The 14045-nt window shown below is 40.1% G+C and overlaps 1 protein-coding gene across 4 annotated transcripts; it reads right to left on the reverse strand.

Moving 5' to 3' along the window:
• Positions 1 to 3481: 3481 nt before the first annotated feature.
• Positions 3482 to 12763, reverse strand: bend3 (BEN domain containing 3). Of its 4 annotated transcripts, none has more exons than XM_088938023.1 (4): positions 12604 to 12763; positions 10302 to 10356; positions 8035 to 8255; positions 3482 to 7558 (listed from the first exon to the last, which is right to left on the reverse strand). In XM_088938023.1, exons 2-4 carry the CDS (start codon positions 10351 to 10353, stop codon positions 5306 to 5308), a joined length of 2526 nt encoding a protein of 841 aa, XP_088794149.1. In that variant the 5' UTR covers positions 10354 to 10356; positions 12604 to 12763; the 3' UTR covers positions 3482 to 5305. The 4 variants fall into 4 exon arrangements, with proteins under 4 accessions (XP_088794149.1, XP_088794167.1, XP_088794158.1 ...); XM_088938041.1 differs by having other exon boundaries at positions 8035 to 8251; positions 12604 to 12615; XM_088938032.1 differs by lacking the exon at positions 12604 to 12763 and having other exon boundaries at positions 10302 to 10921.
• Between the last annotated feature and the right edge of the window lie 1282 nt (positions 12764 to 14045).

Consider the following 14045-nt stretch of genomic DNA (forward strand, 5'->3'; position numbering starts at 1 on the left):
ATTCCTTTAAAAGAATTTCCTCAATTGTCATTGTAAGCTTTAGACATGGGCTTAACCTGTACAGTTTCACGTATCCTTCAAAGTATAATCAGTTTCTGAATGGTTTTGTCTTCTTCATTCTGATTCGATTGTTTGAAAAGACAATTACTGTATAAATAAAATACTTGTAGATCTTCTTGCAAAAGTTCTGTCAAATTCAGTAACAAAGAATTCATTACCCAGTCTACCATTTAAATTTCTGGTCTTGACATTCCGTTAGGTTTTTCTCAGGCTATGTGGGGAAAATTGAAGTTTCCCATAAATACTATTGATTCTTTTCTACCAAAATGTGTGATTGTATAATGCAGTACAGAATTACAGTTAACATATGTATTTGGCTGTCTATAGGATGACCCAGACGGTTTGCATCAACACATTTTACATCCATCTCTATAGTTGTGATTCTATAATTCCTATTATATCATTGTGTGCTGATATGATTGCCTGTGTCTTATGTAATTTGTTTCTTACATACAGCTTTATAAGACATATAGTCTTATAGTTTATAGAATTTAGGTATAAGCACTAAAATACTTTGTTTTATTTTGTCTTCTCCTCCTTTCCTTTTGAATGTAAATGTTTCTTTCCATATCCTTGTGCCCAGATGAGTGGTGCCCATTTCATTCAGATGTCATCTGTCATATCTGTACAGACAGCTGAAGTCTTCCTCTGGACTCCAGGTCCTCATCCATAAGGATGTTGTGTTGACTGATCATAATTTGAAGTTTTTCAACTATGCCTGGTGCTGGTTTAGTCTTGCAGGTTCAACCAACCATCAGTTGCCAAGGTGCTAGAACGTCTTATGGATGGAAAGTGTGCTGTATATATCAACATTATTTGTATAACAACAGCCGATGGTATTAGACACTTCTGCTCCAGGCATGCAGCTTACTGTTCACGCCTCACAGTCCCTGATGCATATTTCTGTAGTAGTGTTCTGGAGAACAGAGTCTCCACTACTTTTCTTCTTTCTTTCTACTGGCATTAATTGCAGTCAAAATCAGTGTCAACGATGATCCTCATCCTGGGAGCCACTCTTTTGAGTTCCCATGCCCTGGCTGTCCCATTCCAGGTGCTACAGTGGATCACCTTTGTTTGGTCAATTTAATGTTCATATTTTTATATTGTGTAGTTGTATATCCTTTGACTACTTGGGATCAGCTTATCTCCATTTCTTTGTCATTTGTTGATGTCCCCCTGATATTGATTCTATTAGACGTTTAATCTCGTGGAGCCCTTTGAGTTCCTTCTCTAGTGCATTAATTACACTTAAAATGTAATTTGTATTACTATTAATATTATTTAGATAACTGTAAGAGCTGCACACAGCACAGGGGCCACAACCGGATTCCTTTGAGTATTCACTGTTATATGGACATTAATAATTAATGGTCCGTATGTGGAGATTAAGCAAGAATGTCTGAATATTTTCAGTTTCATCAAGAAATTAAAAAATTAAAACTTTATATTGAGCAAATATATTAGCAAATGTACTTAACACATTAGCAAAGACAACAAGAAACAAAAAGTTTTCATTTAATTTTCTTAATGCTGTTTTTAAACAGCTATACTGTAAGCATGAAATTAGCTTTAAATGTTCTTTTTTATTCACACTGTATGATACCATCTTGAATACTAGATATTGCACCTCATTAATGGGGAAAAAAAATTCTACTGACACTATACGTTTGAAGCGCACATTATAGTCAGGTGGAATTAAGACCAGTCATGGTGCACATACTGTAACTGAATGAGTTGTATTGCATGTGTATAATAAGATTGTGCACAGATGTAACAGCTGGTGGGGTGGCTAGCATAGCTGGCTCACAGAGTCCTGGGTTTGATTTGGGGCTGGAGTGCCTTCTGTGTGGAACTTGCACGCTGGAGCAGGTTGCCCTGCTCAGCGGACAGGATTAGCTGCTTAATTCTGTACAAGATCACTTACTGTGCCAATTGGAAAATAAACTTTCAGATGGTCACTCTGAAGAAGAGGCAGAAACAAGAAATGTTCAACTGGATTTCATCTAGATGCAAGTTATATTTAAAATATTCCTGGAAAAAAAGTCATAGCTAATGTAGTCATGTGGTACAGTTTATACTAAATGCCTAATTACTTTTAAATTTTTTAATACAATGTGTTTTTTTTTAACTGGATCTTCAAACAAAATTAAGCAGAAAGATTTGCTGGACATTTAAGAGCTATTAGTAAATCTGCCACAACTGTACGTCTCATGTCATGGTGTCCACTAATGGCTTTTTTATTGTTGTTGTTTTTATGAGAGCACAAGTTAATTTAGCTAGGGGGAACAATTACACCAAATACTGTATGTATGTGACATCCTCAGACAGAAATGGTTTGGAGTGTAAGACTCTATGCCAACCTTTTTTTCGTGCATGCATTAGAAAAATAAAAGGTTTGCAATACATTTTATAACAAAATGACTAAGCTGTAGTGTTTCTATGAAGGGGTATTACACCACATCACAGAGGGATGAAAACCAGGAAGGGTTTTTGTATTCTAAAGGTAAGGTGTGCAACAATGTCGTTTTTTTCCCCTCATATATCATATGCAACATAAATTTATTAATATGTGACTCTTTTTACAGCAGTTAGACTGAGATTCTTTTCAGACAGTAGTCTGACCACAGGTTGTTTCCTGAACTGTTGTGCAAAGTTCTAAGTTGTTTGCTGCAATAAATCTGCTTAAAACATCCTAAGATTTTTTGACATACTGACAAGATTAGACTATTTTTTAAGATGTTTTAAAAGGCTTGATTTTCCTTTTAAATGGAAGAGGAGATTCATAGCATAGAAAATTCAAGATTTTGCAATTACTGCCCATAAAATTCCAGTGATGGAAGTAAAAATCTTTGCCAAGGTGTCTTTTAAAAACAGTTCACAATGTGTAAACCACAAATGCAAAGTATGATTTTTTTTACAGTTTGTTTTATTCTTAACACTTTGAGAAAGTATCTAGGAAATTATCTGCTTGCTTCGTACAAATGAAACCACTTAGTTTCTACAAGGAAGGGTTTTTACTGTAATAAGCAGGGCCTTTAAACCAAACAGACACAGGCCTAAATGTCAATGGGATTATCACTTAACTAATCACAAAGCACTACAATAAAACTGACCATATCCACCACTTGGTTCAGAATGAGCATTCTAACTTCTAACTTTTTAATAACAGCTTACCATTTCAAACCCACATATTTTTGTTACAATTACTGTCTTCCTGAAAAATACTGTATTATCATCCAATTCAATGCAAGATCAATTTTAATGCTTTTGCTAATTAAAAGCTGGCCAGAAAACAGAAAGGAGCAAGGGTGAGGCCACAAGTCACAGCAGAACTTCTGACAAAGATGCTTTCAGGCAGCTTCAATAGCATAAACAAACATATTAAGGCCGTCATGAAAGAAAATTCAAGCTTGAACATCAACGATGATAAGTATTTTAATCTTGGTTTTCCAAGGGAGCTTACAAGTAAATAAAGTCGAGTGACAGAACTGCGCCACATAAGTATTGTAACGCTCCAGGGTTCACGTGGGTATGCGCCCTCGCCGCTGCCGCCTCAGGTCGGCCCCCCACTGTCGGGAATTCAGACCCGGGCCTCCGGCATCACTCAACAGGGACCCAGCCTCTTGAGCCAAAGGGAAATCTCCCGGCAGACGGACGGCTGCGGTCCCTGCTATTCACAGGGAAGGGCGGTGACGTCACCGCTCTGGTAAGCCGGCTCGAACAACCTGCAATGGTGGCCGTATGCGTTACAGTATTAAGTCGAAAAAGGTTAATACGGGGATTTTATGTGAAGGGCATATGTGCTTGACAATTCGGTCCATATAGCAGTGTCTGAATAATATAACTGCAATATACAACTAATTTCTTGCTGTTAATTTAACCTAGACCATAATATTGTAATTATGTTTTGATAATACGAGAAAGGAGCTAACAATATCTTAGCTACACATCAGAAAATATTCATAAAGCTCAGTTAAGGCTTAGGACCCCCCAAATTCTACAAATACAAAAACTTTAAAAGCTGTCATCACGTAAAGTAAAAATGTTAAGATATACTTTTTTCTAACTGAATATTTACCAAATTTAGGAATATTTAGGAAGATAATTTTGCATTGATTCATTCCATATATTTCTGCACTCCAAAACAGTTTCTTCTCTTGGCCTGCTGTCAGTAAACAGGCTCACTCTGAGCACAAGATGTCCGCGGCACAGTATCGCCTAGATCAGTGCGAGGATCAGTGAGCCAAGACACTTTTGGGCTCCTCCCAAAATGGCATCCCCCGACACAGAGAGGGACGTGTCTCCCAGCCAATCAGAGCTAAGCCTCCTGAACATCGCCGTGGAGCTTGTGACATAGCAAAGGATGATTGGTCTGATGGGCGGGACTAAGCAACTCCGCCACCACGTGGGTACAGCGCCCATCGCGTGAGCCAAGACGTAAAGAAAAATTGGCGAGTCTGAATTGTGTGGGTGTGTGATAAAAAAGGCGATTCTGCTTTTTAAAAATATATATATATTCCTCTTTTAAAGGAACATAATCAGTGGCAGCAACAAACAACTGGCCATACTGTAACAATCATAAGTATGTGATGTATTAATACTTCTGTATTACAGCTGACAGAAAAGTTCTTGGGCAAGTTTTATTTCACACAAGTTGTACAGGCATGGGATTTAATACATTAAACTAACATTTTTGACTATGCTAATACTAAGTAATTAATATTAAAATTGACTAAATATAAACTAGTTAATAAATACATATAGGAGGGTGAGTCACTGCTGTTGAAGTTAGCTTATATGCAGCTGATCCTTATAAGATAGACAATGACTCAGTTATCTAAATTAATTTCCTAGCTGGAATCCAGCTTCATATATCCTAACAAATCCACGATATGGAAGAAACATCATACAACACTAAGGCAAAATAATGTTTTTTTTTTCTCCTGTATAAGAATAACCCAATGCTTGTTGCATTATTAATGTCCATAAAAACTAAAAGTTACTCCAGCTTCAAGTCTGACAATAGCGTAACAAGGACACATAAAATACTAGACACATAAAAGGTTAGAATTTGCTAAAACTATTAATTTGGCATAAGATTTCTACTATAGATAAAATGAAAATTATAATACTCTGGCATTAGCCATTGTAGTGCTATAACTTTCATTTAACTCACACTTAAGCTTATGTACTTGTGCATTTTGAACATGTGCAAATTATATGTTTTATATAAATATGTTGACATTCATAAATATGAAACAGTATTGGCTCTCTTAGCTTTCTTCAGTATATCACACTTTTTTCTATTAGGTCTCCTACACCTTTCGTCAATACTAGGTATGCACTCGTAATGCCAGACCTCCTCCATCTTGTCCACAGGGTACACAGCTTCAACATAGTGGCGGATCAGCCTCAGTCGAACCGGGTCCAGCTGTTTCTTGTTACAGGCACCAGAGTGGTTGTACTGCAGTCTGAGGTTTTCTTGCGTGAACAGCTCGGGAAAGAGTCTCACTAGAAGACGAGCTGCAAAGTTGCCAACAGACAAGCTCTGCTGGACAATCTCCCTGATCTCTGTATCCGAGAGGAGGTAAACGGGAGGCACGGGGAAATCGGGAGAGGGCACAGCCAACTCCTCCAGGGGGATTTTGCAGAAATCTTTCGTGCTCCTCTCTGGGGGCAAAGGAGGCACCTCAAACTCCTCTCGGAATCGATCTGGGTTCAGCTGGCAGCCAACAAAGTCTTGGTGTTCCGGTTCCGGAATGTAGACCTTGCGTTGCTGCTGATATGAGCGCCTCTGCTCGGTATCTCTTCGACGGCACCTTTCATCCAGTTTACCAACAAACTCTAATGTCCACACCCGGTCATTCTTCGCTCGAGGGTAGAGCAGCTGCACGTAATGTCTGATCAGTTTTATTCGGACAGGATCCAGCTGCTTTTTGCCCAGGGACCCACTGCAATTGTAGTGCTTCCTCAGGTTTTCGTAAGTGAAGAGCTCAGGAAACATCAGAACTAACAAGCGGGAGGCAAAGTTCCCAATGGACAGGCTGCATTCATAGTTATTCTTAATCTGTTCTTTTGTAAGCACGTATTGCAGAGGGACTTCGAAATCCGGAGGTGGTATTTCGATTTTATCGAAATCGATTGGAACCAACCAGATTTTCTTGGATCTTCGACCTGGTTTCTCATAATCACAGAAGTCCCCAACTTTTACAACCGATACGTCATCAGGTAAGCTGGACGAATCGTAGCTCTCATCCCTGGCATTTTCAGACTCGCTCCCATTTCCATGTGCATTTTCCAACTCCTCCTCCATCCTCTGCACACACAGCTGAAGCCAGCTCTCTTCCTGAATATCTGGAAAGTACGCCTCCATGTACTTCCGAATTATTTCGAGCCGATCAGAATCGAGAATTTGTTTCCCCATACCGCTGTAACAACTGTAGCCCTCCATTGTTTTTCCTTGTTCAAAGACCTCGGGGAAAAGGCGGTGCATTAAGAAAACTGCAAAATCCCCAGGAGAAGACACTTCATCAAGATATTCCACAACGTCCTGGGCATCCAGCATTAGATCCGAGGCGGCAATGTTGTTGCTCGAATCCAATGACAGGCTCTCATCCTGCCCTTCGTCATCAATGTAGTGACAGCTCTGGCTCTGATCGGGCTCGTAACCATGAGCTCCCGGAGTCACCTTCTTACACACTTGTCCACTCTCCATGTCCTTCTGCGCCCAGAACCGGTTGAAAAAATCATTGATTTGAGGCAAGCACTCCACCTGCCAGACGCTGCCGTTCTTGACCAAGGGGTAGCAGACTTCCACGTAGTTGCGGATTAGCTGCAAATGAAGCGAATCCAGTTTCTTCTTGCTCACTATCCCACAGGCGTTGCAGTTCCTGTTGTAGTCTTCCACTGTGAAAAGCTCAGGGAAAAGCTGCACAAGCAGCCTGCAGGCCAGCTCCCCTGCCGACGAGGTCTGATCCATGATCTGCTTCAGCTCCTCGGTGTTCAGCTGGTACTCGGCGGGGGGCTGAAACTCGGCGACCAGCTCGGAGGGATTGATCCGCTTCTTAATTCTCGTCACTTCCAGCGAAAGCAAGTCTACCTTGCTATGAAGTTGGGTCATGCTGGAGTTCAGCGTGTTGAGAATAAAAAACATTTTTTCTATCAAAGAATAAATGTTAGACTCACTTTCGCTCGTGGCAGCCATGGCTATGGTGGGCTCCCTCCTGTTCGGTTCCCCAGTGATTTTGGGAAATAAAAGACTGCTGTAGTTCCCTCGGTCTCCAGCTTCGTGCAGTGAATGCTGATCGAGGCCAGAAGTGTTTTTCTTTTCTGTGATTTTGTGTGAAATGCTGTACAGAGGCTTTCTATAAGATGCTATTGTTTTTTCGGTAGAAGAGTCCTTGTTCTCACCAGGTGACATCACAAGTGAAGTCTTCGATTTGCCTGTGTAGTCTGCGCTTGTCTGAACTTCCTGCAGGTGGTCTGTGCTTTTACTCCCCTTCAAAGTTAAAAACAAATTAACACTCTAGGACAAAAACTGGCTTTCTGATGCAAGCTGAAATCATTAATGTGTGTGTGTGTGTCGAAGTGTTGCTTTATGGTACATTACCAATCATCTTCAATCAGAATTATTTTTACGCTCTAAAAGACAAGAGTTTTCATTTAAAAGGAGTGTGATTCCAGATGTGTAATTCATTATGTTGTGGCATGAAACATTTCATTTACAAGGACAACTTAATGTGAAGCTTATCTAGCATGAACACACATCTCTGCCGATTATTTCTGTATAATCTCCCATGACTCTTCTGCTTTTATCTAGAATCGGCATAAAATAAATAACCCTGACCAATTCTGAAAAGGGCTGCCAGCACAGCCAGTTTCCTTTCTCTATCACTTAGTTCTTGTGCAACACTATGCAGCATGAAACCACTGCTGAAGACGTGGAATGACTGAACTGGTGTTTTTCCCGCTTACCTCTGCTGAAACTTTCTGTCTTTTTACGCTGGTGGGCTGTTCTTGCTCACTGCTCGGGCTGTCTGCAACAATCTGGGTGTTGGCCCTCTTGCCCGTCGTCTCCACACTGCTGCACAGCACCTTTTCCATGCTGCCTTCAGGTATATTACAGCCTGCGGACCACTCGATAGCTGCCTCTTCCATGACTCTCTCCATTTTCACACAGCGCAGGGGTCTTCTTTCTGACGAGAAACACACAAACACAGTCATTCTTTTCCTCAGTGGGCAGTACCTGAACACGGGGCTATTTCAGCATTAAAGAACTGCTTTCATTTTAGGAACCATGTTTTATTGGCTATAGGTTTTGGACCTTAAAGTTTAACATGATAAAACTACGAGTGCTTGATGCATCACAAGGAATATGTTTTCCCCGGGTTTAGCAAAAACGTGATTAGAAAGCAGGAGGAACAACAGTCCTTCACAGCCATGATCCTTCTGCTGTATATTCAGAGCAGGCCGCTTGCAAGAATCGCTTCGTCCCTTTTTTTGGCTCATTAGGTGTCCCTGCTCTTGATGATCATATTTCATAGTGAGGCTGCACCAAAGTAATTGTTATAAGGAAACCGTTTGTGTTTTTTAGTGTTTAAACAGGGTTAGTACGAGAAAGATTTTTCCCAATGCTTTTCTTTGTATGCAACCTCTTCTTATATTAGTTCTTAATTCTTAGAAGCAGAGTGCTCTGTATCTTTTGTTTTCCAAAACCTGGAAAAATAACACAAATGTGCTGAGAACGGACAGAAAACAAGGCAAAGCTCCCAGGGACAGTAGTTGGCCACTCTTGTTATGACTGTACTATACAACACAGTCAAATACAAGTCTATTAACCTAGTCAGTCCCAGGATTGAATAGTTTAGACAATAACACACTTAGGCCATTTGGTGCAAAACCAATTATTGGTCTGGCATATTAATATAACAGTCTTGCAAACAGTAATGTTACATGCAACACTCAAAGCATAACGTCATCATTATTTTCAAACTATTCAAATAATTCCACAAAATAACCGGCACAGTTGAAGTGAACAAATTCATCCAAAATGTCAGATTAAAATACTGTTCCTGCCAGCAGTTATGCAAAGATTTGAGTGCTTTTAATATGTGTTTTAAATGAAGTTTAAAATTTATGAAAGCACTGCAGTTAAAGATTTTAAGGTACAGTATGAGGGTGCAAGTCAGAGCCTGGACAGAGGAGATCCCAGTTTCATTGAAATTATTTAAACAGGGGGCTGCATGGTGGTTAGCCTCACAGCTCTAGGGTCCTGGGTTCGATTGAGTGCCAGTTTCCTCCCACTGGCCAGACATGGGGGATGATTAACTGGTGTCTCTGAAGCTGGCGTCAGACTACATGACTCTACACGACTTCTAGTCGGAAAGCATGTCAAATTTCACGACTGCAGTTGCTGAATCTCGCTGCCTTTTCTATCCTAGAGGGAGTCAAATTATATGACTAGGAATCGCGGGTGGTGACTAATTACACGATTCCCTTGCAACTTTTTGTCACGGTTCCAAATCTCATATTGCGCCACGAAATTACCGCGAGGTCGCCTCATTTTGGCAGCCAAACAATGTGGAGCACACCGGAATAAGAGGAGGAGCACCGCACAAACAACACGGAGAACAAGCATGTAAACATCTTGAAAATGTAACATCGTAACATCAACTTATCATAGCGAGTCGCAGAGAGTCATAGGGGCTGTTAAGAGCACTATGACTGAGTCGCTGGGGGTGTCGCACTACACAACTGACACAACGGGTGCGCGCTGCGACTCTAAAACTCGCTGTGATTTTCTTAGAATTCTGTAAATGAAGGCTACGACTGGAAATCCTAGGAAAAGCCATGTAGTGTGACGCCGGTATTATCCGCCTCTCTGAGTCCGAGTACCCTAAGATGAACTGGAATCCTGTGCGGGGTGTTACCCTGCACACACCCTTGGCTTCAAGGAGTGGCCTTCTGATAATGGACGGATTTCAAAAGGTTTTTTTTTATTCCAATGAGGATCTATCCCAAAGGATTTAATTTAAATCCTACCCATGCTTTTCGTACAATCTCTTGACAAACAAGGATGTGTATCCCCACAAGCTGTGGTTTGAATGATGAATCCTTATGCAGTAGCCGGTCCTTGTATTGTAGATTATTTGCATTGTTTCTTACTGGCACCACTGAAACACCTACAGCACACAGGCCTTCAGTCTTGTCACGCGACTGGGTCAGATGATGTACATGCTTACCTGTCTCTGATGCCTCACCATCTGAAGTCTCCCCATGCTCAGAACAGTTCATAACCTAAAATGACACCAACCACAAACGCACAACACTGAATCACAGTTCGCCTACAGGACTTTACTGACATTTAACTACGTACTATAGCCCCTTTCATCTTAATCTTCATCACCAATGTGATCAAGGTTTCAGGCCTTTTGTAAAACCACATTCATGTACTTCTCACTTATGACATAACAGTACTGGTGTTATGCAGGGTACAATGCTAAATTCCACATCTGGTAATCCACTTTCATGCTGTATTTATGTATGAAATTAGGCAGAGAATTAACATTCAATGGTGAGAACTTGCTGAGCCTATTTTGTGTGTGCGCAAGGGGCGTTAATCATATGCATTTCATTTTGGAGTGCTTTTGAGGATCTAAAACAATATCTATGATACCATGGCCTTATAGATGAATCTATAAAAATAGTGAGGTACAGGTAAAGGTTTATTCCATACTGAAGGGAAAAGAAAAGACACAACATTGTTGTGTCTTCTTCAGGTGTCACCTGAAGAAGGGTTCACAGCCGAAACATTGTGTCTCTTATCTTTTCAGCATGGAATAAACCTTCAGTTTATTGAATTATGTTATGTGCTTATTTATTCTGCAGTAGAAATGCCAGAAATTTCAAATTGCTTTCAAATTTAACTTTCTCTGTTAAGGCCTTCAGACTATGCCCACAAATGCCTGTGGCAGATCTTTACTGGACTCAATTTTTGAAGACAGTAACAACAAAGACCTAAGAGATACTACAGTAGTTCTGTAACCCTATGTCAATTCTCTTCAATCATGGGTTACACACATCACATGGTTTTAGTTTTAAAGATTTCTTTATTTATACACATTTTATGATTTCTCTCTCCCTGAACTCAAAGTATTTTGTAGTAATGCACAATATAATCCAAGATAACACAAATATGTCAACAGCAGATTTGCATACAGAAAGTCGGTTACACTATGAGTGTGCATGGTTATCTAAGCAGAAACATTTTTTGGACTACTGTCATTCTTAAACATAATTTTTATATGTTCCAGAATGAGAATTTATTTCAATTATGACTAACTCCCCCTAAACTGCCAACACAAAATGGTGCATCTCAATGTAAGTCTTCATCATCGTGCATTTCAATATTTGGGTTTATTTTGTACGTGACCTCTGTCTTTAATAACACAAAAATATGCAGCATTAAAATTTTCAACTGTTTTTTGGGGGACTGTGGAATCATAGCAAAAATATCACACCTGTTAATAGTAACAAAATGATACAATACAACAGTTCTTGCCGATTACAGAAATAAACCGGTTCACACTTGTCTGCTAAGCTTACTTTCACAACTCAAAGTTTGACAACTCAGCTGGCATAGAATTTGATAATTATATTGTTGGACTTAATTGTATGAACGTGTTTTACAAGGTAATTTATTACATAGGAAAAATACCGTTATCCTCGTTAGCATGGTATTATAATTCTATTACCTAACAAATAGTTAATTGCAAAGTATGTTTTTAGTACAGGAGTGTTTAACGAGCTTTTTGCTAATGTTCATTATACAGTTTGGTAACTGTAAGCTTAAGTCGTGTGCTTCTGCTTCTGTTTTGAATTTAAAATATTTTTTGACATTTTAAGCATATCAAAACATGATGTCGACTCCTTAAACACGAACCTCTGTGTTCGACGCAAAAAAGGATATAAAATGTTCTTCAAATTAAGATTTGCGATATATTATGCACAGATCCCCTAAACCCAGAAATCGGTCATAAATTTGACTTTTTTCCTCTAGTTACGCTTATTTAAATGTTATGAAGGGCTCCCTAACTGAAACATGACCATTTGCAGTACCAGTACGTTCTATTCTGTACTGGCGCTGCAGTAAGCGGATCTCCTCAGCAGAGCCGTGGAGGCGCTGTGACTCCACTCACACGCACACAGATGAAACTCGCCAGACTCCAGACCACTCCACTTCCTCATTCTTCCACTAGCAACCCACGAACCGCAACAACCCGAGAGGGATATCCTCTCATCGCACTTTTTCATATTTTCTACGACATAAAACTTGGGATACAGATGTTCCAGAGCACGATCCGTACCCAAAACGACAGTGCAGAAGCCCACCCCACGCCCACTTGGTCTTTTTTTGTTGTTGGGTTCTGTTTTAATAATGGAATTCTCTTTGCGTGACGCGGCAGGAAAAAGATCTACGGGCGAGTTTTTTCCCCTCTTTGATTTATTGCACAGCGCTAAAGCATTGAGTAGTTCCAAACTCACCTTCGAACACTGGCGTAGCCTGCAAACTAATAAATTCGGCGAGCATGTCCGATTCCTCGCATCACGGTATATTTTTTACACGCCTGAGTGTCGTCCGTGTTACTGTCCGCCGTGTTTTTCTTGTCTGTGCCCTCTCGAGTGACGTGACGGCACTCGCCTGCTGTGTCATTTCCGCACAGCTGTGGGTTACTGTGGGCAAGCCAAAGTTCTGGTCACGTTTGCGTGTGGGAAAGAATAAGGATGCTAAGTAAAAAATGTACATTTTTTTTTCTTTTTGGGTTTTGCTGCATATCGTTTCGATATAGTGACACGCCAAATATGCATTTTTCACATTTCTCTGAATAGTTGATGCAGAAGTTGTTTTCATTTATGAGATAATCTGACTCAAAAATTGATATTTGCCATCACTTCATGTCTGAGCATCATGCAGCGTGCGTTCAGCTGTGTTTGCAGAGAGGAAGACATCACTTGGGGGAAATCCCTGTCATTTTGACAGTGCTTACGCGTTTGGAAAGATAAGATGTGTATTTCAACTATTTGGACCGACTTTTTCACAACAGGTGTTCTGCCTTTCTTGACACGGAACTGATTTAGCGGGAAATGTCTTACCTCTCTTGTCAAGGTGAAAATTACTCTTTAATCATTTACGGGCGTCTTAAAACCCTGGGGTTTTGTATTTTTCTTCTTATCGACGCACATCTTTCTTTTTGAGTCGTCTTGTTTAAAAAATATCATTCAAATACTATAGTTAAATTAAAGAACTAGAATGGCTTGCACATCGAGACTTGTATATGGAATAACAACTAAAAGTAAAAGTAATTAGTCTACACTGTGGCTGCGGAAAAGGAAAATCTAGACTCCATGTGCCAATGTAGGTTCCTCTTCATAACATAACCTGAGATTGTGTGTGTTTGTTTATGCAATACAGTAGGAGATCTTTTCAGGCTTCTAACACACTAAGGTAATACCTTAGTATAGGTTATAAGTGTTAGTCTGTATTTAAATCCTAGATCTTCAGAATGGATTCTTCAGCCTATACTGTATTATTCCTGTATATTGAATGTTTGAGTATACCATATCCTTCTTATCAAACACACAAATAAAAGAAACCTTATTTGAATTTCAGACACAGCTGACTGAAATATGCATATCAAAGCAAAACTGTGATTTGGCGATAGTGTATTGCCTGTGGGTGTACATATTTGTTAAATAAAAAGAGTTAGCCACAGAACGTGTCCAGATCAACATGAGTTAACAGCTGAGAGGTGATAATGGCTGTAGTGCACAAAACAAGACCCGGCCATTTTTCTTTCTTTTCGGAACCAAGTCGAAGTGGGGATTCCAGGCAGGCCAGTCTCCCTCCACGCAGTACAGTGTAATTTGAGCTGCTCTGCCTGTCATAGTCTTCCATTCAACATTCTGGCAGTCTGGCATACAAAGAG

Source organism: Atractosteus spatula, chromosome 2 (assembly GCF_055471065.1).
Source record: "Atractosteus spatula isolate fAtrSpa1 chromosome 2, fAtrSpa1.hap1, whole genome shotgun sequence".
Lineage (NCBI taxonomy): Eukaryota > Metazoa > Chordata > Actinopteri > Semionotiformes > Lepisosteidae > Atractosteus > Atractosteus spatula.